Genomic DNA, 27,266 nt, shown 5'->3' on the forward strand with positions numbered 1-27,266 from the left:
GTATTTCAAGATAAGCAGAGCACTTTTGGTCCAGAATCTTTGCGATGATTGTGGTGGTTAGATTCATGCATGAAATGATAGGGCCAACATATAGAAATCATTTGGATATTAAATTTGGTTGATCCACATATGTTTTTGTGATCTGGTCTAAGCCGACACTCGATTACACGCTACATTTCATATTGTGTTTGGCCGACTTGATGGATGTCTTATTTTGTGATTACAGATATATATGACCAATGTAGAAGATCTTTTTGGATGATTGTATGAGCGAGTTGTGATTGAGAAACCTTTTTGGTACAGTTTCACGTGTGCATTCTTGATCCGGTAGCTGACTAAGAAGCAGAATAGAGCAGAGTCACAAAGGTGTTAAAGTCAGACTTTCTGCACTTAACTAGAACTCATCCAGGTATTGTTTGATGCTATTTTAGAGTTCAACAATTGTAGTTGATTTGTAAGTCAGTGAGATTTCCATATTATAATTGAATCTTTGGTTCTAGGCAATGTGCCTGAATGCAAGTGCATTCCCCTTATGTAATATTTATGTACTCCTGACCACAATATATGAATATTGTGGATTCCAATCCCACCGTGGTTTTTTCCTTTTCGGGTTTCCATGTAAAAATCCTGGTGTTATGATTTTGTGGTTGATTATCTTGTGTTTCTACATTTTACTTTCTTGCATATGCTTTCGGTGGTCTGAGAATAAGTTTGATAATTTATTTTTTGGTAGAACATTGATTCACACCCCCCCCTTCCTCTTAGTGTTCCTTGATTCCAACACATCTAACTTCTTATAGTTATCCTCCTTGAAAGTACATCTAGAAGCATAATGATCAATTCTTCCACAATTAAAACATTTAAAGGGCAACTTACCCTTGCATTTTCTAGATCCTTTCTTTAGTCTTCTCACAAAATTTGCTTCCACACCATTCATACCATTGACATTGCTTGATTTGAGTTCATCTTCAATCTTCTTGGTAACTTTGAATGCTATTTCCTTCTTCTCATTGCGCTACTCACCAAGTTTTGTAATCTCAAAGGAAGAAAGCAATCTATAGAGCTGATCCAAGGTATATTTATCTAAATCATGAATTTCTTGAATGACAAACTTCTTAGGCTTATAGATTTTAGACAATGTTGTCATTACTTTTGTTAATGCATGATAGCCTCGGTAAGATAAATGATTGAATGAGAGATAAATGAAGTCTCCCATTCAAAAATTTATTATCGTGAGGTGGCACGATCAAGTGATGTCTTGATTGGCCATGTCTAAAAGACATGGCCGGTCAAGGCATCGCTTGACCGTACCCAACCCACTACATATAACAAATGAAATGTGTGAGAATGGACATTGAAATAAAAATGCTCCTCCTCTCCTGCAACATAAAAGAAGACAATTAGATTTATACAACAATTCAGTGATAGATAATACATAGAAGAAGATAAATTTTAATTCTGATCCACAAAATTAACAACTTTTCCTACATCTTTTTCTTCCATTTTTGCATGGATACCTCTAATTGAATTGACAATCTAAAGACAAAATAATGTCATTATGAAATGGGACAATGGATAGAATGAAAAGGTGATATGAAAAGAATTAGTTGTGCCATCAACTTTCAATTGTTTCATAGTCAACATAAATATAGTTAAAAAATTTCCATAAAAAATACAATTGATCATGAGTTCAATAAGAGAAGAGCACCGATTACTGCCCATGTTCCAATTACCGTTCACTCCTTACTCAGCCAACCCCCCAATTACTAACTTTAAAGAAACCAAAAAGGTGATAACTAAAAGCCCATTAATAAATTTCATACATACCAATTCCCACCCACTTTACCCCTAGTAGTTAGAACTTTTGGACTTTAATTGGAGTTGTGCAACTTTTTTGGTACTCATAGCACATAACTATTGCCACATTTGTGCATAAATATCGGCAACTTTATTGGGTCATCTTTAAGTAGGCATCAATTGACACTTTGAAATGACCATTTTTTTTACCCTTGCACGCATGATGGATCCCACAATGTGTGTCATTTACTACCAAGAAGACATAACAATAACTATAAGCAATTAAGTCACATATGGAGACAAAAAAAAAAAAAAGAAAAAAGTCAAAATCTGATGTATCATTTGAATCTGTAGGTGTGTGAAGCTAGCTATAACAACTATTGGTACACTTCCTCTAACTTATATCATACTATTCAAACTATTGGTGACTGTTAATGTGATTTTGATATCTTGAAACAAATTTGAATATATTAAAGAATCCAATCAAATTATTTTAAATCTCCTTTCTTGTTAACTCACTCATTTGCTACCAATTAATAAAACCTAAAGATATATTCATATTATTCCCTAGGTGGACTATTATACCCGAATTGAACTACCTTCCACAACATAGATATATAAGACACAAGTTAGACTTACAACTAAGAAATTGAGAAAAAAAAGAATAACTATTTTTCTTTTTAAGATGGAGCCAAAACAAATTGAATTTTTATACCCCTACCTATCAATTATAATGTTTTGAGCATGCTTTGCTTTCCCCAACTACTTACCATTCAATTATCCCTCTAGATCTTGTCTTCTAATACCATAATTCTTAATAACATTAATTTCAAATCATTTATATTAGCAATCTTAATGTCTGCATCATACTCTACTCCTAATGTTCCATATAATTATTGGCAATCTTAATGTCTACATCATACTCTACTCTAATGTTCCATATAATCAATTCAATTCCCACACCGAGCCCTAAAATCAAAGTTACGTACCACGTACAATCCTCCTTTTTGACTTTGAGTGTTGTAGAAATTTATTATTTGTATGGCATGAGCTCTTGATTGTTCTCCACTATTGTCCTCTCGCTTACTTTTCATGTCTCAATCTCTTAGACATGCATTATCACCGCAAAATACTAGAATAATAATTAATGCTTGCTCCATTGAATAATTATGCCTTCCAATCTCATGTTCCAGCAAGAAAAGCAAAAGGATTCGAATAATACTGTTTGGGCCACAAAGATCACCCCATTTAAAAAAAATCAGAGTATGGGAAAAGCCAAATGGTGTATAGTATAGACAAGACAGTGAGTGGGTCATGTTGAGGATGAAGACAATTAGCAGGAATATGACAGTGAGTGGGGCATGCTGACAATCAAGAGAATGAGCACAAATAAGGGAAGCACTAACATATTTATATGATTTCAGTTGCAATCAACTAAGCTGGTAATAGACAGCCACCAAGTGTTTTTAATCTATAATAAAGTTATATAACTATTTCCTTTGCAAGTGCACATAATTATCTTTGGGATATAATGCAGGAAAAGTGAATACTGTATTGTGTTAGTGGTGTGCACAAGACTAGAAGAAAAGTGAGGACCCAATTTGCTGGGTATTGCTTTTAAAATCCAGATGAAAAGATGTACAAAAAGAGAAGATGAAAATGAGAGTGATGCTGACGCCATTGAAGATGAGTAATGAATACGCCTTATCAAATGGAGATGTTAATGGCTACAGTAGATAGAATATTGAGCCAGCTTTTATAAGCACTAATACCATCATGGCATAGCACAATTTTCCACTCAGGAATCAGCTCTTTTTTCATGCTGCTGTTTGCAATCAAGAAATAGTTGATACTGATTGTTGTATATCATCATTCTCCTAGCTAAATCCCAGGCATAAACTCATCATTCGTATCAGCTATAAATCTTCTCTACTCATTTTTTTTTTGGAATATGGGTTCTTCTTTCTTTGAGAGTCATACCCAAGAATGAATGCAAACTCCTCAGGAATGAAAAGAGAGGCTTGACCATATATCTCAACTGGTGGCTAAAAATGAAAAGAAGGTGAGTAAATTTTTTTATGAACATTTCAACGTTTCAGATCACACTATGTAATCCATCATCAAGCTAATAAACAAGAGAAGAGAACAGATAGTCATGTAACAGACCAGCTGACTAATAGATGAACAAAAGGGTGGCTCAAGATCAAAAGTGAAAGGGTTTGTTGTCCAAGGCAATGAAGTTTGGAGTTGGGGTTGCAATAATTGGGTTCACCATTTTCAGTTCTTTCTGGTAGCTGAGTCCTCAAGTTGTGCAGGTAAATGATCTGACATTCCTTTGTATTACACTGACACAAAATGTCAATCTTATAGATCTATACTCTGATATTTATCTTAAGTGGTGGTTGAAAAAGTGTAAGCTTGCAGATTTCAGGAGTAAACTGTATGAATAATTTTTTTTTGACAATGTACGTTTCAGATTATACTATGTGATCTATCATCAAACTGAAAGCAAGAGAAGAGAATAGATAATTGTGTACTAATAGATGAACAGAAGGGTGGCTCAAGATCAAAAGTGAAAGGGTTTATTGTCCAAGGAAATGAAGTTTGGAGTTGGGGTTGCACTAATTGGACTCATCATTTTCAGCTCTTTGCTGCTTGCTGAATCATCAAGTTGTGCAGGTAAATGATCTCACATTTTCTTGTATTATACTAACACAAAATGTCAATCTCATAGATCTATACTGTGACATAAGTTCCATCCATAGATATATATGGTTCTAGTTCTAAATTGTATCAAGAATTTTGACATGTTGATGTACTGGTGTGAAAAACAGGTAGACAGTGTTTGAAGTCTGATCTGCACTCTGATGCAAAATCTAAGGTATATATACTGACCCAGTAAAATTCTCAATCCATCCAGTTAATATGATACTTAATGCTTAATGAATTTAAGATGATACTTGTATTGTTGCAGGAGAGTACTCATAACCATTCATCTGCAGTCGCAAGCATGTCCCATCATGGGAATGATAACACAGACAATGCTGAAAACTCCATGGATATGGAAAATCAAGGTATGAGTAGAAAAGCAACAAAGGAGCAGGAGTCTAAAGAATTTGAGAGTCAGGATTATCGTTCATATGATCCTTCTCCTTCTTTCAGACAACCCCCACACAAGTTAATTCCAAATCGGTGAAGGATGAGCACTTAGACAGGAAGACCAGGATGATAAATATGTAAGAAAATAGTATGTAAAATCAGTTAGTTATACACAGAGCTTATAATATCTATGTTTTATTGTAGATATTTTGTAGAGATGAGGGAAGTGAGTCTCATCCCCTTTAGAGTTTAGCAGAAACAGTTCCCATATTATAGGGGATTGTGAGCAGAGATCAGCATATGTAGTAGGAACTATACACCTGAAACCCTAGAGTTTATCTTATATAGGATATAATGAGTAAATTTGTTTTCTTTTTATATAGTAATATGAAGATTACTCATAATTAATGATGTGATTTTGATGAATTGGATTTTGTATTTTGAGAGAGAACTTTTAATTTGTTATATAAAAATAAAAATGATAATATTTAAATAAGATAATTATTTTTATGTATATATTAATAAAATTGTGCAAAATTATTATTAAATTTTTTTTAGGTGTATGAGCCTTATAGAATGCACTGGATGGTTTTTGGATTGAATCTGCGCTTAAGTTATAAATTTAAATTATTTTTATTTCGAATATGACTGGAACATTCAAATTCAGAACCATTTTTTATCAGCATAATATAAATACAAATTAAGATTATCTGAGTTCCCTTGTGCAATGACAAATTACATGTTTCTTGAACTTCTTCTACAAATAGTTCTTATTCATTCCAATTTCAAATTAGTAACATGAGTGTACCACAAACTCACTCTTTTCAAATTTTCTTTGCCTTCTAAAGCTCTCTCTAGGTGTATCTATGTGTCTTGAATACTTTGTTTGTAGATCAAGTTGTGTGAAAGTAGGGTTTTGATATATTTGTAAGATTGTGAATGATATAAAAATTTATTGAATATTTATCATAAGTTTCAATCATATTGTGATTCTAGTTATATTATTTGTAATTAATGATTTAAATTTTTATACAAATTCAAAATTCTACATGTAGTTTTAATCATTTGATTTATAAATTTCATATTAATAATGTTTGTCAGCTTTAAGATTTATTATGTGATTTATTATGTGTTTATGCTTTTTTTTTTGTTCCAAGATTCATCTCATATAACTTTTGAGCTGTGATTTCACATTCACCATCTTTTTTGTAGGTATGTGTAATCTATTTATTAATTAAAAAAAATGAATAAAATAATTTAATTTAACTTAATGGGTGTGATTTTAATTTATTAACAAATAATATTTTTTATTTAATTTGATAATTATTAATTCAATACAATGAATTATGATTATATGTTGACGCTAACCTTAAATTGAATGCTTTTCTTATAAAATAGATTTAATGTTATCTATGTTTATTCAATTAAAGAAAATATTAAATGACAATAGAAATCTTGTTCTGAATTTAATTTATTTACTTTTCAAATTTTAAAAAGACACAAATATTATGTTCTAAAAAAAATGATGTAAAGTTAGATATTCTGGATTCTATAATGTGAAATGGTGAGATTTGATCATGCTAATTCACAAGATTGATTTATAAATGCATGAGTTTTAGGCAAACATGTATTTTTGAGGTTTGAACTATTGATAGGTAAATAGTATACTCTACTTAAATTTGGCTATATATAATATATCAATAGCATGTATGCATTGTCATATAAGGGAATCTTGAGGACATCATCCAGAATTTGTATTATATTTTCTAAAAGATAAGAATCTAAGAGAAATCATGTATTTCACCATATTATTAAGACATTTAGTGTTGTAGTTTTAGTGGTAGTGCTATGTGTAAATGATCAGTCTTCTAGTAAAGTTTGGGATGATTTGGAAGAGTCCATCTCTATAATAAAAGAATGAGTGCATAGAGGTTAACACATATGTTTAAAAGAAAAAAAATTGGGTTTGTGTTAAAGGAAAGATATTTTGGGAAGTTGTGTAGAGTAGTTGGAAGACATCTAATGAACCACATGGAGATTGACCACTCTTAAACCATTGAAATTCATTAAAAATAATAATATTGTAGGTTGGCAACATGTTTCCTGTGGTTTTCAACTTTGCACAATCTTAAGACCAACATATATTATTTGAGAAGATGAAGAAATGTATAACTACGATATTTAAGACAATTGAAAGAATAAAGTAGAAGATTAAGGATAGTAGTGGAGTTATAATAGAAAAACCATAAGGGGGCAAGGAATAAAAATAGAAGATTAAGGAGAGTATTGGAGTTATAATAGGGAAACCATAAGGGGGCAAGGAATAAAAGGAGATTGAGGAAACATGGAGTATGATGTGGAGTACAAGTAGGAGAGTGGGTCATGTAAGGATCATCTAGTGTCATATGGGAGCCTATATAAGTGGTTATTTATTTTTGTATGTGAGGAGAGTCATTATGGTAAATCATTACTTGGTGAAATTGATAAAAATTTGAGATCTTTGGTGGCTAGGGTTCTCCTTGGTAAGAGTTTTCTCAAGGTAAATTTGTTGTTATTTGTGGTATTTATTTTTTCTTTTATGTATTTAATTATGTGAGTTGCATGATTGGACAATCCTTTTTAAGATACTCTTTCCATGAGAAAATCAGATGGTATCAAAGAAATGTTTATCTAATATTTGCATTGATACGATGTGAGAAAATCTAATTGATATAGCTTTTCAAAGTGAATTTATCAATTAAGGTGAAGAGGTTCGCTAAAAATTAAGGATTAAGTATAATATGAGAAAATATACCAAGCTAAATTATACTTTGTAGGAAATGAATGTGGCTCATGAGATGAGATAGTCTATAGAGGTTTGTAAATAGAGTGTCAACCATATGTGAGGAAATTTGCAAGAGGTAACTATGGATATAATGTTGATCATGACATATTGTCAAATTATCATCAAAGAGAGGGAAATGATTCTTTATTGTTGTAGGAAGAATGAAAGAGATCTGTGATATGTAAAAGGAAATTAAGAAGTGAATGAATGTAATTTAGAGAAAGATTACCAAAGGAACCCTAACCCATGTGCTAAAGAGAGTGATTATGAGGAAATGGAAGTAGATTCTATAGAATTAGTTGGAAGCAAAGAGGATAAGGAGGAGAGAAAGTTGAAAACCATTTGTAGCATTGATAAAAGGATGAGGGTGGACATACCAAACTAATTTTAAAATTTAAGTCCTAAGGAGTTGATAGTTTGGATCACATTTTGGGGAGAACATTTTCAGTATGACATTGTGAACCTTGCAAAGACCAAATTAAAAGGCCATGCAACAATGTGGTGGAAGGAAGTTTAGTTGGAAATAAAGAGAATGGGGAAGTGTAGCATTGCAAAATGGGACTAGATGGTGGACAAGTTGATATCTAAGTTCATTTTATCCAATTATCAATTGGAGTTGTTGATGGAGCTACACAATTTGTGACAAGGAGATATATTTGTGAAAGAGTATGTGAAAAAATATTATAGGATGACAATTCGGTTAGAACATTGTGATGAAGGGCATAAGAAAGTGCCCAAGTACAATAATGGACTGAGGGAATCCATCTAGGAGGAGTTACTAAACATCCAAACACTTGGGGAGGCTGGCAATTGGCTCTCATCATAGAGAAGAAGATGATATGGAAGTAGGAGGATAAGCAAAACCCCTAGAGAGGAAGAGAGGAAGGACTAGAGCAATCAAATGGTGTTTAGTGAAAAGGGAGTAATCCCAAGAAGTCAAGGAAGGGATAATATAGTATTATAAAGAGAAAGAAGATGATGTGGGATATCACAACAATAAAGGAGGCAATTGCAATAGCAACCATGGGAGTAGAGATAGTGGTGTAAGTAAAAAATGAAAGAGTATGAGATACCTACCATAGAGTTAGGGGGATCATGGAGGACATCCTCAGTAGGATAGAAGTGGGTGTGCAAGGATAAGGAAGAACTTGTTTTGAGGAACCTATTTGAGGTGTGTCAAGAAAGGACACAAAGTGTTTGAATGTTGAGGAAAATGAGAAAAAGGTAGTGCAAAAGTTGCATTCGATGATGAAAAGTCACCCACTATGAATATGGACTTAGAAGATGAGATTTGTTAGTTTTGTGGAGGGTACTAATATGTGATAAGAGTGGCAAACTGGCATATAGGAAAAAGTGTTTTAAATCATTCTATTCAATCATGAGGCTATGTTCTATACACTAATATATGTAGGCTATTATTATTAAACATTAAAAAAATCAAATATTGTTAAGAAGAAAACAAAATAGACATTAAAGGTTTAGTTGCTCAAATTTTTTAATACAATTAACGATAGTGATTGTATGTTCTTTGATTACACCATCCACCAAGGTTCGAATCTTTGAAGTATGATATAAAAAATAAGGTGTGAATTATGTCTTAGATGACTTTGGCCAAGTAGATACTCCTCAATTCTTAAGTAGCAGCTAAAAAGATATCAAGATAGGCCTATGCTACTATATCTGATAGCAAAAACAAACTCGGGGCTGAAGTAAAATTCTCTAGCCAAAATTGACCAGCCTTAAACCACACACACTAAGCAATATATTAAGCCTAGAGAATGTCAGTCAACTTTGAGTATTTAATAATTTTAAGCCTAGAAATCAAAGCTTAGTGTGTGCGATTTAAGCTGTTTGACCAGAACTAGAAAACTGTGAGTGGAAAAATTTATACAATGACCAGGGAGTGGTAAGTTGGTTTAAAACCAAGAGGTAGTCAAAGGATGTCTAAGGCGGCATTAAAAGAAGTTTTATAACACTCCTAAATCTCCAAATACAGTCATAAAGATATTTGAACAGGGAAATGATTTAAAGTAAATGGTAGTCAAATGCATCCAAAGTAGATATCTTAAGTGCCATTGAGAATATTAAATGAGCAGTCAAATTTACCCTTATATTGGTTGTATTTTTCTGGAAAAGGTAACAGATGAACTTCAACGCTAAAAAATAAATCCAACATTTTGCATATATTAGTGTATAACACGCAACCTCGTGACTAAGTAGGCTATTATTATTATTGCAAAATTTAGAGCATCCTTGCCACATACACATCTACGAGAGGTTTGAATTTACTCAAATAGGTAAAATACCTAGAAAGCCTTAGTTCAAATTGTAGTTTTCTTTTCCAGATTCTAATTCTTGGTAAGATAAAAATACTAAAATGAATGAGTTAGGGTAACAAGAAATCCCAAAATTCGAAGAAACCCTAGTCAAGTTTACAACTCAAAGTTTGTGAAGGTCTAGTTGAAACTAATAATTAAAATGGTAATGATGAAATTACTCAAATAAACTAAAATAAATTTGTGAATGGATATAAGTTTTATTTTCAATTGAAAGATAAAATAATAAGGAATGAAATAAGTTGGAAATCATAAATATCGAAAACTATGATGTAAAAATCTTATGTGTTTTGTAGGTCTAAATGAAATTTGAGCCAAAAGTATAAAGACTTAATTCAAGGGTGTCCTCCTTACATATTAGATATTTGAAGGCTACGGTATTTTATTTGGCATAGATTTGGGTTATGTGAGTCTTAAGGAATTTCACCAAAGAATTACAAGCTAGGATGCCACAATGAGGGCCAAAAAATAGTCCTTAATGGTTTAGACAAAGATGTTTCATTTCCCACCTCATTATAGTGTCTTGAGTTGTGATAGAATGTGTCAAACACTATGATACCTAGAAATACAAGTGATATTAGGTGGGAGGGTCTTTGTAGACCTAAGTAAATAATCTATCAAGAATATATTCAATTGATATCCCATTTCACACTTGAATTGGGAACAATAAGAAAGAGGAGGATGAGAAACAATTAAATGAGGACATTGATAAATGCAGAAGGCTCGTTAATATAAAATGGATGGATCACGTAAATAAATCAATCTCCTAGATGCCCAAACTATTTTATAGAAGTGACTTCCAACAAGAAATTATGAATATAGTTACCTTGCTAAGGTGGGTCACGGGACTTACCAACCATCACCATCCTTGAGTTGCATATATATACTTTGATGCAAAGACTATCCTAGAAGGGCAAACTATGATACACTAGGTGTAAATTATAGGTGATAATTCACATGAATCATTGACAACATTTGAAAATAATAAGAAGTTATATATGACTTCTTATCTAGTATACCTCTTAGTGTCTAAATCTACTTTTATTGGTTTGGAGAGAAGAGGAACCTTAAGATTAAAACTAGGAAAAAATTTGGTTTATGATTATTACCATCAACTTGAGTAAAAGGAGTCTTTCAAGAACTATAGGAGAGTGAATGAAGCTTTATCAATGTGGCTAGTTAGAACAATGGAAGGGGATAAGTCTAAAAGGTTATCTTTTGAAGCTTAATTTGTAGTAGACAAGCATAGAAGCTGGTCAATCTAGTTCCAATAATTCACTTGCACCAAAATTGAGGCTTTTCCAAAGTAACCCTAAAAATTACCAAGATACCCTATTAACAAATAATCTTATTAGAGATTTCAGGGCAGTTAACAAAATCACATAAGCTACTAGAATCTGAGAACAAAGCTAGGGTAAAATTCTCAATTTATTTTGAAGATATGTGCGTGCTAGTATGAGATATGAAAAAGCTTCAAATATAGAGCTGAAATTGCATAATCTACAATTTAATATAACGAGATAAGACTAAATAATGATCCTCGTGAAAGGATGAGAAAATAAATTTCTTCTTCTCTAAATCATGTGCCAAGTATATGATTATTTTTGGGATGATTGTGTAGATTTCCATGAGGTTAGAAGATAAATATTCTAAATTAATAGTCAATCAGATGAAGACCTTAGGTACTTACAAATTACCTAATTAGGTGAAAGATGATGAAGTGGTTTTGCATAGAAGTTATGATAAATAGAGTCTTTAATGAACACATCTTAGAATCTAATTGATAGCACTAGAAGTTACCCCTATAAATGCAATATCACAATACATTTTGGATAGTAATGTAGATTGACCTAGTGCATATGTTAAAGAATTGAAATCATGAGGTGTAACCCTAATCTTTAAATAGAGTGTAGGGAAGAAGAGAAATGAAGTATCAGAGAAACAAGAGGAAGATTTGGATGTCTTCCTAGTGAAAAAGAGGAGAATCCAATCAGCAACAACTATGTAGCCAAGTGAGGGTTCAAGTGCTATATATAGAGATAAATACTTGGATTCTATTTGGAACTTAGGGTAACTATTGTAAAAACCCCTCAAGAACCCATTCTCATTATTCATTCCACAAGCACAATCAACTACATCTATCATGGCTTAGGATGTCCATAAGTCACTAACACAAATTCCTCCTAAGATATTGAAACAAAAACTACTAGTGGTAATTCGCACTCTCTCTCTAATAAAGAAAAAATAATTTATGTCTTCTCCATCTATGTCAAACATAGTTAGAATTGCAAGGAGTTGGAGGTTATCAAATTGGAAAGAGGGAAAGTAAGTAGTGATAGAAGAGAGGATTCCCTAAAACATGAAAAGATTGTAAAGAGAGCCCTCGCTAGCCAAGAGCAACAAGTGGTTGTAGAATTATAACAAATCATGCATTCATCTCAACACATTATTGAGGGGTCTTATAAAGATCATTAAATGGATTTTTTTTGGGACCAACAGTTGATTGAAGAACATCAACAAGATATTCATTTTCTCCAATGCATTGTTAAATATATTAGTTAATGAATTGATGCTAGTGAAGATGCTCAAGTGAATGTGTGGGAAACTAGTGTTCAAGAAGAACTAGCTCCAATAAATATGCCAAAAGCTAGCAAGATTGAGGAACTTGAAAATATTGAGAAGTCCAATAAAGAACACCATATGCTTTATGAAATTAATCCACAAGTAGAAGTTGGAAAATTAGGTCAAGAAGATGAAGTCATTGCTCTTAAAAAGAAGGTAACAAAGGAGAAAATTCAAAAGGAATCTAATGTAGAAAAGAGCCAAGTAGGTATGTCTAAACCTCTAAAAGTTTTAGAGAAACTAAAATATCTTGAGAGAGCTTTGATGCAATAATCAAGCTCAACCTCTACCACTCCTTTATGGTTAGAGGAAAAACAAAGAATACATAGGTAGAGGTGGTGTCAATCAATTTAAATATCTTAATTCAGTATATTCAAACACCTAGGCCAAAAAACAAAAGTCAAGGTTTTTATCCTTTGTTAAAGTCAAGGTTTTTATCCTTTGTTACCAAATATGCCTCTAAGTCTAGGATACAACAAATAACTACTCCTATTGTATAAAAATATGAAATAGATACATGACACCAAGATAGTTACACCAAGACAGTTACACCAATTCTCAATTATGGAATTGTGATACTTGGCATGGGAGTAGGAGATCAATGAGTTGAAAGCCTACATAGATGCTACTACCTTGAGATTGTAAAAAAACAAGAAAATAAGATAAAATTAAAGAGGGAAATAGAAAAGCTTCAAGATTATATTAAACAACTAACTAGATCCCTAGAACCTAGGAAATCACTACAATTTTTATGTTAATTTCTCAAGAAGAAGAATCATCCTTAGATAGAATGAAAAATATCTAAAAAATATAGAGAGGTGGATTTGAGAGCTTATTTTAAGAGGTGAATATATAATCAAATAAATTGCATAGGCTACTTGTCATGGAAGCTTTGGATGATCAAGTTTTGTTAAAAGAAAACATTTTGATGCATAAAAATTTTGAAATATAAGACAATGGATATAAAGTATAAAGTGAGAGAAGCAATTGGTAAAGTAAATAATTGCTAAAATGATAGAAGTAAGAGAGATGGATGTAGATTCGAAACTCAAAGAATTGACAACTTTTAAAAACTAGATGAAGATATGTTAATATTGGAATTCAATTTGTTTTATAACATTCTAGATAATAAGGTTGAGAAATCTACTGAGGACATTATGACTAGGAGCGTGAAAGATATGTCACTTATGAATAAGTATGAGAGGAAGGCAAGGTTGATGAATTTTGCACACTCAAAGATCTTGGCCACATATAGAAAATATTACTATAGATAGAAGTATAAGAAAATTTAAGACAACTAATATGATAAATGCCTTGATAGCATATATTAAATATACAAAAAGAGAACCGATAAAAGATGGTAAAATAACTATTGAAACATAGTTAAGAGGAGAAGTAAGCGTCAAAAAAGCATTTTAGATTTCTTACATCTTCTTCATGTAGAACTTTAGTCTTCAACTAGTTTTGTGGATTTTTGCAAGTAATTCTCGGAGTTTTTTCTTTCATTGAGTATTTGAAGAACATTGTCACCAAAGAGGATTGTTTACCAAATAACAATTGAATATTTTGATGCCTTTGGAATATTCTTGTTCCATTTGAATTACTTCCTTTGATCTTTGAGATATAATCTCAACCATTGATTTATAGTGAATTTCGACACATTATTTCTATAAAAGGGCCATTGATCCTTCCATATTCAATTTTCCATTTATTTAGGCTATTCAATATTGTTCAAATATATTTGTATGTCTATAATTACAATATCAATTAAGTAATTCACTTTTTGTAATTTCAAGTGACTTGCAAATATTTTTTATTTTATGAAATATTATGACATTGTGCCATTGTTTGGGTATGTATATTCTCTTTCATAAATATGAATTCACCTTTCAAGTTTGTATTTATGTACATTTTATTATGAGTAATTACATTGAATTATAAATTAGTTATAATATTCAATGACAATTGTTTATGTGTTTGAGTAATGTTTTTAAAAATTAGGTTCTTATCTCTTTTCTATCTTTTCTTTTTTATTTTCTTTATTCTTTCAAAAGTTCAATAACAATATTATTAGTCTTCAGAAATAATTTGAAATAGTATTTGGATCAAATACTTAGGTTTGCAAACTTTTGTACATCTTTTATAGATAATTCTATTTGAGACTTTTGAACCATAATTGCCCTTTGTTAAATAGTAATAACATATCTCTAAGTTATCTTTTACATCTAGATTTTATAATCAAAGCTTTGGGATAAAAAAATATATTCGATAATGTAATTATCTTTCAAGAGAGGTAAATATTTTTTTGAATTTTATTAGAGTTGATTGTGATTGAAAGACATATCAACTCATCTACATGATAACCCTACACCGTATTTTGAAGGCATGTTTTAAGAAATATTTCTTAGTAATAGGATCACCAATATAGTTATGTGACATAATAATCAAATAAATTTAAATATTGTTGCAAGAATAATTAATACCATAACTAGTGATACTTTTAATGTACATTTATTATTTTCTAATGATTATGTAGAATCTTATGGAAATCTAGATATAATACATGTAAACACCTAAAATTGTCCTCTCTAATTAAATAAATATTTGTATTTATTTAATTATTTAATCTTAAGTATTCTATTAATTAAATAAATTCTTATTTATTTAATTAATTCATTTATCCTCTTCTAGATTTTTTCTCATTTAAATAAATATTTTTATTTACTTAATTGGCCCCACTTCCTCTATTAATTAAATAAATCTTTATTTATTTAATTAATTCATTTATTCTCTTCTAAATTTTTTCTCATTTAAATAAATATTTTAATTTATTTCAATTATCTTTCTCCCTAAATTAAATAAATATTTTTATTTATTTAATTAGCCCCACTTCCTCTATTAATTAAATAGATCTTTATTTATTTAATTAATTCATTAGATTTTTACTCTATGACACATGCCATTTATCTCTTAGTTTTCCTCAACCTATCCCCTTCATTATTCTATTATTTCTTCTACCTACCCTTTAATCCTAGCCGACCATTTATTTATTTCATCATTATCAACCCTAATGTGTCAAATCAACACTCATGTAATCAAGCGACTTCACAACCACAATCCGTTCTTTGTTGAGCTCTTGTGCACATACAAAATCTGAGAGCAAATATATCAAACAAGATCAATGGAGATAGGAGACAATGGAGATTGAAACCCTACTTGACATGTGAATGGTAATATTATTCAATTGTTGATTTGCATGTTCTTAGATATCTTCACTGGTGTAAGGTGAGTGTTTGGTTGTAGAACCAGGGTTTGTTTTAGTTGGATCTTTATGGTTGTACAATAGTTTATCATCATCATTTTTCACCATATACATTTTGGTACGCCCGGTGGGAATTTTGTCTCTTTTGTTTCTAACATTTTGTTTGCATATTTAGCTTTTTTGTGAAGTTACAGGTTGGATTTACAATGATTCTAATTTATTGCGCGTCTGCAATTATTCTTTTTGCATATACGTTCTGATTTGATATTTGTGATCTTTGTTTTGGCATCTATGTTTTTCTGTCAGTTTCACATGTTTCTAGATCTTAAAATCGCATGTGTGTCTCATATTTGTGTGTCTATGTTTAGAAACCATGTCTAGGTTGGCTATTTCCATATTTTTGTCTTTTCTATCTGTTGCAGGTGCAGGTTTCTTGAAATCGTGTTTGTGACATCACATTGAGTCTTCGCCCAGAAAGTGCATCTATGTTGCCTATAATCATGTCTGTGTTCAGATCTTGTTTTGCAGGTTTCAGATCTTAAAATCACGTTTGTGTCTTATATTTGCGCATCTGTGTTTGGAAATTGCATCTGCGTTCGGTATAACTACATTTTGTTTTTAGTTTTTATTATCTGCTTTATTTTTTTAGGGTTTTTTTATTTGGTTTTTGCCTAACCCCCTTGTTTTAGACTAACGAAGTGGTGCAACTATCTTGAAAAGGAGAAAACATCATATTGTCAAAGGCCCCCTTTCACATTTGGACTTGGATTTGTAAAATTAACCTAATTAGTGTGCTTGGAGGTGGGGGTAATTTATCAAAACTACTAATCATTTGGTGCAGGGGTAATTTAGGTGTGTCTTTGATTTTTTTCTTAATTAGGGTCACATATTTTTCATTTTGGGTTAAAGAAATTGTTTGAAGTGTTTGGTGCACTTTGCACATTTTATGTTTATAACCCTAGAGGTGATAACAAAAGTATCCTCTCCCCTCACCTTCCATTAGACCTTGGGTGTAAAAGAAATTGTTATCATCTTCTATTTAGGTAGGAGGGTCTATCTCTTGAGTAGCCCATAAGGCCAAGTGAGAGAGCACGACCCAAGCGGTACTTCTTATGCCCACTATATAAATTAATACATTAAGTGAAAGCCGTGATGACTTGGTCACGTGTATCTACACTGTCGGTTCTCCCTAGTATCCACACTTGTGTTGGATGCATTAAAAATCCTCTTTAGGGATTGGGATTGGGTTCTTAAATGAGTTGTCATTGCATGGGTAGACACCGAGGACCACATAAGTTCCCCACCTAAACACCTTTTGTTGTAGAGGCCAAAAATCCTTACATTTGATGGTTTAGGGAGTGCAGATCATACCTCGTAGATACCCCTCATGTACCCTTTCATGTTGAGACAAGAATTCCTCATTTGATTTTTGGTATTTTGAGGTAAGAGAATCCTGTTAGGTCCTAGAGACAACTGAGAGGGGGGGATGAATCAGTTGTCAAATAAATTCAAACCAAAAATAAGTTAACCAGCCTTAAAATGCTTAATACCGATAAACCAAACTTTATGCCGATAGACAATTTGTCAGTTAATTGCAGTACCGGTAAAGATTAATGCATGAAATAGAAAGACAATAACATCCACAACACATAACACCAATATTTGTATGGGGAAACCCTGTAAGGGGAAAAACAATGGTGGGAAACCTTACCCACAATCAGATGATACTACTGCAGATAGTATGTGTATACAAATGGGGTCTGCACATGCAAAAAGGCCAAGTGCCTAGAGCTCACTGCTCAAACACAAATAAGAGTCACACTGACTACAATTGGATAGTTAAGTCCAATACTGATGTACTGCTCAAAATAGCATCTTCATATGTTGGATTCAGTACTGGTTCAGTTCTGATTTGCCTTCACAAAACCTTCTTTCACCTTCAAATGATGTTTGCGTGTATAGATCTACTTATTCTCACATATAGCTTCTTACAATTTCTTTTCCCAATCGCATATCGATCTTACAAATAAGATCTTACATATATACCATAACCTAAGACCAATTTTAGTAGGTTAGCTCTAGAAGATATTACGATAAAATAATTATCAGTAAATCAATAACCGATGCAATATCCGATTCAACATGTCAGCTTAATGCATTGACAATAACAACAAAATCATCTCCAAAGCGTGTCGTGCTAATCTCGAATAGATAAGTCTGTCAGTGCTTATTCTGGACCTATTTGCCGGTAACAGCAAATATGCAAACACGAATATACCAATGAACAAATCTCCAAGAAAAAGTGTCCAAACGATGTCTTCAACATAACTAAGTGTTTTCCATGCCATTCCAAGTGTCGGTGAACACTATATCCTGTCAGTGTACCAGATACCGGTGACTATGCATAAAGTCGCTTGCCGGTGAACATTGCCAATCCTCCAAAGTGCCAGAGTTGATAAGAGTTAATAGGTGTTGACATCAATGACAAAACCATATCAAAATATCTAAAATACCAACAATCTCCCCCTTTGGCATTGATGGCAAGACAAGATGAAAAAACCATCAAAGTGCCAAAACAGAAATGCCAAATACCAAAAACCAACAATCTCCCAAAAGAGATCATAACCAGAAATCAAAATTCAGATACAAAGAGTAATCAATCTCACCCCAAAGTAACAATCTCTCCCCCTGAGAGTAACATGCATTTTTCCATATCAATCTCTCTCCCTTTGACATCAAATGCCAAAGCCAATACAAAAACCAGGTTCAAATACAAAATACCAACTTATTTAGTATACCAACTACTCCCCCTGAGACTACCGATTGATGACAAACATCAATTGTCTAAGTCTCTACCGGTGGGGGTATGACCCCAAGTTGATCTCTGAGATATTCAAAAGTCTCCTTAGGCAAAGGTTTAGTGAAAATATCTGCAATCTGCTCTTTAGTATTCACATAAACCAGTTTTACTTCTTTTCCTTCAACATTCTCTTTCAGAAAATTCAATTTGATAGAAACATGTTTAGTTTTAGAATGTAGTACCAGATTCTTAGATATATCAATTGTTGTTGTGTTATCACAATAGATAGTTATAGGTTCCTTGCATTTTACCTTTATGTCCTTCAACATTTTCTTAAGCCATATTACATGTGTACAGTTAGTTGCTGCTGCAACATATTTTGATTCAGTTGTTGATAAAGATGTGAAACTTTGTTTCTTACTCAACCAAGAAATTAATCTGCTTCCAAGAAAAAATGCTCTGCTGATGGTGCTTTTTCTGTCATCCACATCTCCTGCCCAATTTGTATCTGTGTATGCACATAATTCAAAGTTTTCATCTCTAGGATATCATAAACCAAGATTTGCAGTGCCTTGTACGTACTGGAAATTCCTTTTTACTGTTGATTCATGATTTTCTCTAAGATTACTCTAAAATATTGAAACAATACATACTGCATTCATAATATCAGGTCTTGTTTGTGTCAAATACAATAGGCCTCCTATCATGGATTTGTACCTAGTCGGATTAACAGGTGTAGATTCATCCCTTAGTGATAATTTGTCATTTGTAGTCATAGGTGTGCTTACCGGTTTAGAGTTCTCCATCCCAAATTTATTTAGTAACTCCTTCAAGTACTTGGATTGACTCAAGAATATACCTTTATCAGTCTGTGAAATCTGCAATCCTAAAAAGAATTTTATCTCTCCAATCATAGACATTTCAAATTCTTGTTGCATTTCAATAGAAAAGTCTTTACATAGTCCATCTTCTCCTCCAAAGATTATATCATCAACAAAAACTTCTATAACCAAGATGTCATCATTAGTCACTTTATAGTATAAGTTGCTGTCAGCATTACCTTTAGAAAACCCAATCTTCAAAAGATATTTATCCAATCTAGCATACCAAGCTCTTGGAGCTTGCTTGAACCCATACAAAGCTTTCCTTAACCTGCAAACCATATCTTTGTTATCTATCAAAGAAAATCCATTAGGTTGCTCAATATAAACTTCTTCTTCAAGATCTCCATTCAAAAATGCACATTTAATATCCATTTGATATACTTTATAGTTCTTGTGTGCTGCAAAAGCCAAGAATAATCTGACTGCCTCAATTCTAGCTACTGGTGCAAAGGTTTCATTATAATCAATTCCTTCTTTCTGAGAATATCCCTTACACACCAGTCTTGCTTTATTTCTGATTACCTTACCATCTTCATTAAGTTTGTTTCTGAATACCCATTTTGTTCCAATTACATTTTTGTCTTTAGGCCGGGGAACTAATGTCCATGTGTTATTCTTTTCAATTTCTTCTAGTTCTTCTTCCATTGCTTTAATCCAGTGCTTATCTTCACATGCCTCATTAATTGATGATGGTTCAATTTGAGAAATAAGACATACCTCTTCATTTTCCAGTCTTCCTCTTGTCATAAATCCTTGATACTTGTTCCCAATTATCTGATTTTTTAGAGTGGTTCAATCTTACATATCGGGGTGTCTTTGTTTGCTGTTGTTCCTCAGTTACAGTGGAATTTTCAGATGATACCGGTGTAACTGGATCTTCATTCTGTACTGATGGATTCAATGTAGGTTCATTTGTTAGTATCTCTGTTGTTGATTTAGAGTCTATATACCTTGAAGTTCCTCTAAACTATTCATCAATCTTCACACTTGTACTCTCAACAATTTTCCGCAATCTCTTTTTAAAACATCTATATGCTTTGCTCTTAGATGAATAACCAATAAATATTCCTTCATCACTTCTAGGATCAAATTTGCCAATATACTCATCTCTCCTAATATAGCATTTACTTCCAAATATTCTGAAATATTTAAGAGTAGGAGTAATGCCAAACCATAGTTCATGAGGGGTCTTACCGGTTTCACCTTTTATGTGAACTTTGTTGAATGTATAGACCGTTGTGCTTACTGCCTCTCTCCTATATACATGTGGTATATTTTCTTCTGATAACATACTTCTAGTTGCATCCAAGATAGTTTTGTTTTTCCTTTCTACAACTCCATTCTGCTGTGGTGTCTAGGGTGCTGATAACTATCTTCTGATTCCATTCACTTCACAGAATGTATTAAATTCCTTAGATGTGAATTCACCTCCTTGATCTAATCTCAGACATTTGATTTTCTTGCCGGTTTCATTTTCTACCATCACCTTGAATAGTTTGAAATTCCCAGGTGCTTCTGATTTTTCTTTGAGAAAAGTAACCCAACACATTCTAGAATAGTCATCAATGATTAGCATGAAATATCTATAGCCTTATAAGCTTTTAGTTCTAGCTGGACCACATAAATCAGTGTGCATTAAGTCAAGAGCATCATTGGATTTTTCTAGAATACTTTTAAAAGATGCTCTAACTTGTTTTCCAAATTGACATTCCTTACATACCGAATTGTGAGGTTTAACAATCTTATGTAAATCTCTAACTACCTTAGTAGTACTGATTTTCACAATGCAATCAAAATTTACATGACAGAGTGTCTTATGCCATAGCCAACTTTCATCAATATGTGCAATCAAGCATGCCTTTTCATTGTTATTCAAATGAAAGATATTACCTCTAGTTTGATTACCGATTGCAATTTCCAAACCAGTTCTGTTCATAATTTTGCATTTTCCATTCTTGAATTGTAATTGAAATCCTTTTTCAACTAATTGACCAACACTCAAAAGATTATGCTTTAAACCTTCAACATAGTAAACATTGTCAGTATTATTCTTACCATCAAGAGATATATAACCTTTTCCTTTGATCAAACAAGCTTTATCATCTCCAAATCTTACCAAACCTCCATTATATTCTTGAAAGTTCAAGAATTTACTTTTGTCACCAGTCATATGATGTGAACATCCTGAATCAATGATCCATTCATCCTTAACTTCAACTTTAGCTGTCAGGGCTTTCTCTACCAGTTGAATAGTAGGTGTCGGTTGATCTTCTATTATAGCAACAAAGACCCATCCTTTGTCTGTCGGATCCTCATCAGAATCATCAGTGACTCCTTCATCAGCAAGATAACAAGATTTATCTTTATTCTTCTTAAATCTGTATCTCTGATATTCAGGGTTAGGCTTGTATGTTCTTCTAGCTTCTTCTCTTAATCTAGCATGTCTATTAGGGCATCTTGAATCCATATGACCAATCTTATTATAGTTAAAACATTTAAAGGGTGCTTTACCTTCATACTTACTTCCAACTGGACCTTTAGGCATTTTCCTTGCAAATAGTGCTTCAAGTTCTTCATTTTCTCTCCCGATTTCTTCAAGTTCTCTTGCATAAAAGGCTTTCCAATCAAATTTGTCAAATGATGGTGCAGATGATGTTGATGCCTTAAAAGCTAATTCTATCTTTATAGTATCAACAAGACCAAATTCCTCAATTTCAAAAGCTGAAAGTTTTCCAATCAATGTGTCCCTAGTTACTGATGTATTAGGCATTGTTCTTAACTCATTTATAGTAGTAACTTTCATTTTATATACCAGTGGCAATCCTCTTAAAACTTTTGAAATAATTTCATCTTCACTTAAGGTTCCTCCACAACATTTAATACCCAAAACAATTTCATTTACTCTTTCCATAAAAGCAGAAATCCTTTCATCTTCTTCCATTTTCAGATTTTCATACTTGACCCGGAAGCTTTGAAGTTTTGCAATTTTGACTATGGAATCTCCTTCATTCAATGTTTCCAAATGATCCCAAATAGCTTTAGCAGTAGATCTATCTGATAATCCCATGATTTGTTGATTTGATAATGCGCTCAAAAGTGCTTCTCTTGCTTTGCAATCATTCTCCTCATCTTTTCCTAAGGTAGGTGGATTAGGTTGACTTTGAGTAGGTGCAATATAGCCATTCTTTGTAACATCCCAGATGTCCTTTCCAATCCAATTTAGATGTGTCTCCATCTCGATCTTCCATATGCCATAGTTGGTTCCATCAAGTTTAGGACTGTCCTTCCTGAAATAGTTAGTAGACATTGGATCTCCTCAAGTTATTAAACTTCTGCAAAAAGAGGACTAGGCTTTGATACCAATTGTTAGGTCCTGGAGACAACTGAGAGGGGGGGTGAATTAGTTGTCAAATAAATTCAAACCAAAAACAACTTAACTAGCCTTAATGCTTAATACCAATAAACCAAACTTTATGCCGGTAGACAGTTTGTCAATTAATTGTAGTACCGGTAAAGATTAATGCATGAAACAGAAAGACAATAACATCCACAACACATAACACCAATATTTGTATGTGGAAACCCTGTAAGGGGAAAACCATGGTGGGAAACCTTACCTATAATCAAATGATACTACTGTAGATAGTATTTGTATACAAATGGGGTCTGCACATGCAGAAAGGCAAAGTGCCTAGAGCTCACTGCTCAAACACAAATAGGAGTTACACTGACTACAATTGGATGGTTAAATCCAATAATGATGTATTGCTTAAAATAGCATCTTCATATGCTAGATTCAGTACTGGTTCAGTTCTGATATGCCTTCACAAAACCTTCTTTCACCTTCAAATGATGTCTATGTGTATAGCTCTGCTTATTCTCGCATATCACTTCTTACAATTTCTTTTCCCAATCACATATCGATCTTACAAATAAGATCTTACATATATACCATAACGTAAGACCAATTTTAGTAGGTCGGCTCTAGAAGATATTACAATAAAACAATTATAAGTAAATCAATAACTGATGCAATAACCGATTCAACATGTTGGCTTAATGCATTTACAATAACAACAAAATCATCTCCAAAGCGTGTCGTGCTGATCTAGAATAGATAAGCCTGTCAGTGCTTATTCTGGACCTATTTGCCGGTAACAACAAATATGCAAACACGAATATACCAATGAACAAATCTCCAAGACAAAGTGTCCAAATGATGTCTTCAACATAACTAAGTGTTTTCCATGTCATTCCAAGTGCCGGTGAACACTATATCCTGTCGGTGTACCAAATACCGGTGACCGTGCATAAAGTCACTTGCTTACTGGTGAACATTGTCAATCCTCCAAAGTGCCATAGTTGATAAGAGTTAATAGGTGTTGACATCAATGACAAAACCATATCAACATATCCAAAATACCAACAAATCTAATATGCCCGGGAAGTGAGTATCGTGGTGGGGGAGCCATTGCTACCAGAATCTCTAGTTGTCCGCTTGTTTGAGGTATTTATTGTTGTGGGTCCCCCATTGAATGGTTTCTCTTTCCAGCCTAGGTTATGCATGTTTTCAAGTGTCTTCAATTTGTACTATACCAATGGAAATATTTTGAACATACACAAACATTTTGGACAAACACGCCTTTAGACATTGTGGCTTTATTGTTTGTTGTTTTTTCTTGCCACAAAACATTAAACATGAAGATTTGGTTACATTCAACAACTTCATATTTGGACAGACTCGGAAAAATTCTCAGAAACTATGTATGTATCAGTTTAAACCTTATCTATGTTGGGAAACTGCATCTGCACAAGGCATAATCGCATTTTTGTGTCAAAGAGTGAAACATTGTAAAAAACAATAAGAAATCATGTCTGTGAATTATATAATCACCTCTTTAAAATTAAATTGCATCTGTGTTACCTAAAACTGCATCTGTGCAGAACAACTCCACGTCTATTTTTCAAAACAAAAATTTGCAAAAGTTGAGAAGAGAAAACATGCTTAAGTTTTGAGATTTGAAGAGATTCTAAGGGATTTCCTATAGGGATTCATCGTTTCCAGTCAACCAGTCTTGGTCACATATTTCTCCATCATTTTTCGTCATTTGCAATCCCTCATAAATACTTTTTAAACTAGAGTCAAAAGGTTTCTTTGTTGTCCTCATCATATATTGCAAACTTACTACAACATATCACTAGGTGGTTCTTGTATCAGATCTATCATCTTAGGGTCTCACTTGGTCCTCTTAGTTAAGGTCAACTTACCGCATCAAGAGATCTATCATCTCTTTGGAATCCATAACTTACTTTAGATCATACTTATCTTGAACGTACATTTTTGGACATTGCAAGACAACCCTACATTATTTTCATCTCATATACTTTCTTGGTCTTCCATAGTCTTCACATTTTCTTCCATTCTCCATTTTGGACAAGGTTTAGTTCATGGTTGAAACTTTCTCCCGAAGATCTAGAAGAGAAGTCAAAGAAGCTCTAAGATCTCTCAACATGAGTACCTATGAGTTTGATGGAGATGAATTTTACAACCCATTTGACAGTCGTAGTAATATGTGAGATAATGATAATGAGATCAATAATAAAAATAACAATGATAATGGCATTGCATCTATCACCTCCATAGACATTGAAGAGACTATCATGGAGCCAAGATTCAATAGATTGGTTGAAGAAATCATGAGAAGAGATAGACAATACTTCTTTCAAGTCATGGCACAAAATGGGATGAAGCTACCTCATGACTTTGATGTGTCACAAATTTTAGAAGAAGATCCTACTCAAATGGACATAATGGTGGTAAAACAAGAGAACGTTTCATTCTCGAGTCACTCTCATCCTTATTTCAAAACCCAAAAGTTCCCAATACCCATACTAACACCAATTTTTCTAGGAAATCTCATGAAAAACCCCACAATCGTCCTTTCCCATGGAGAAGAAATGCTAATACACATGCTCATGATAATACTTAATATCATACCAGTGCATACAATTTTACTCAAGGGAACATTCAAAATCATGACACAAGGAGACCTCATGTCAGATTTGGGGGCAATATCCAAGATCATTCTTATGATACCTCCTATCCTCATGGTCATGACATGTATCAACATAGACCTAGTGCTCCTTATTACAATACCCTGTCAAGTGGTCCATATTCTAGCTACAATTATGTCCCTCCTCCATATGAACACATCTATGATCAATACCATCCATACATGCATTATATCCCTCCTCCTCTGCCTTGTGGCTTAGGCATGGGATTAACTCAAAGAGAAAAGACACCACCCAATAATGATTTGCAAAATCAAATGGCAAACATGAATAAACCAAATAAATAGTATACAATGAAATACATATGTCCTTATCCATTTGATAGAAATGTTCCAATGCCTCCATTTCCTCCACATTTCGTGGCACCAAAATTTGACAAATATAGAGGCAAAGGAGATCCCAAGGCACACATAAGAGAATTCTTCACAACATGTATTGAGGTAGCCAATGAAAAAACATACTTGATGAGATTGTTCCCACAAAGTTTAGGTGGACAAGCTATGGAATGGTTGTCCCAACTTCCACTAGGGATCAAGTCATGGAGTGATCTAGCAGAAGATTTCATACAACATTGAAATAGATGTGTCAGTGACTACTTTGTGCAATACCAAACAAAAAATGGGGATTCCTTTGCTTTATTTTTATAGCGATGGAGAGGTCTAGCTAGTTTATGCTCTTGTGATATCCCACAAAAATAAATGGTAGAAATGCTCACTCAAAATGTCAACAAGGATATTGGATATGAACTAAGAAAATCTTGTTTGTCTACCTTTAAGGAAGTCATAGAAAAGGGATTGGCAACTGAGAAAGTCCTTATTGAACAAGGCACCATTAGGCTATTCAAAGAGAACAAAGAGGAATCAAATGGGAAAGACAAACCCCGCTTTTGGAACAAGAATAAGAACACAGTCAATGATGGGGTAGTAGATGCAAATGTTGTAAAACCAAAAGTGACTTTCCCCAGTTCAAGTTCATCCAATTCGAACAATCAACTGAACACTCAAAGGCCAACAAAGCCTCGAAGGAAATACACTCCATTGGGAGAGCCAATTGAGACAACATTCAAGAAATTGATTGCAAACAATCTTCTAACACAACTAGATAATCCACCTTACAAACCAAAAGTAAAACCTGCATGGTGGAATGATGATAAGTATTGTGAGTATGACAAGAGAAAAGGACATACAACTAACAATTGTCACAGATTGAAGGATGTTATACAAGATCTTATTGACAAGGGCGACATAGAAATTGATGCTCATACCTCCAATGAGGAACATGTGATGTTTAAGGAGTCGTTCCCTAAACATGATAAAGGAAAAGCCAAAGCAGATAATCAAGCTAATTATGCTAAAATGTCCTTTGATTATGATTCAACCATTAACCACATTTCAATGGACAATTATGTTTCTACCATTATCATAAAGGACAAAACTTCTGAAGGTTCTACCCAAAGGAGTAAAGTTGTTTTGAAAGGCATTGGACCATCCTCGCCACCATCTAATGACTAAATCTCTGAATTCAATGTCACAACTTGTTGAGGTTATTTCACTTTTCAAGGTGTTCCACC

The 27,266-nt window shown here is 33.0% G+C and overlaps 1 protein-coding gene across 3 annotated transcripts; it reads left to right on the plus strand.

The window, feature by feature from the left end:
* The first annotated feature begins 3,451 nt into the window (after positions 1-3,451).
* Positions 3,452-5,322, plus strand: LOC131077478 (uncharacterized). Of its 3 annotated transcripts, XM_058014966.1 has the most exons (5): positions 3,452-3,859; positions 3,947-4,112; positions 4,274-4,476; positions 4,632-4,678; positions 4,772-5,322. In XM_058014966.1, the coding sequence occupies exons 3-5, from the start codon at positions 4,395-4,397 to the stop codon at positions 4,991-4,993; spliced, it is 351 nt and encodes a 116-aa protein (XP_057870949.1). In that variant the 5' UTR covers positions 3,452-3,859; positions 3,947-4,112; positions 4,274-4,394; the 3' UTR covers positions 4,994-5,322. The 3 variants fall into 3 exon arrangements, with proteins under 3 accessions (XP_057870949.1, XP_057870950.1, XP_057870951.1); XM_058014967.1 differs by having other exon boundaries at positions 3,452-4,112; positions 4,341-4,476; XM_058014968.1 differs by having other exon boundaries at positions 3,452-4,112; positions 4,349-4,476.
* Positions 5,323-27,266: the final 21,944 nt, after the last annotated feature.

The sequence above is a fragment of the Cryptomeria japonica genome, chromosome 10 (assembly GCF_030272615.1).
Source record: "Cryptomeria japonica chromosome 10, Sugi_1.0, whole genome shotgun sequence".
Classification (NCBI taxonomy): Eukaryota; Viridiplantae; Streptophyta; class Pinopsida; order Cupressales; family Cupressaceae; genus Cryptomeria; species Cryptomeria japonica.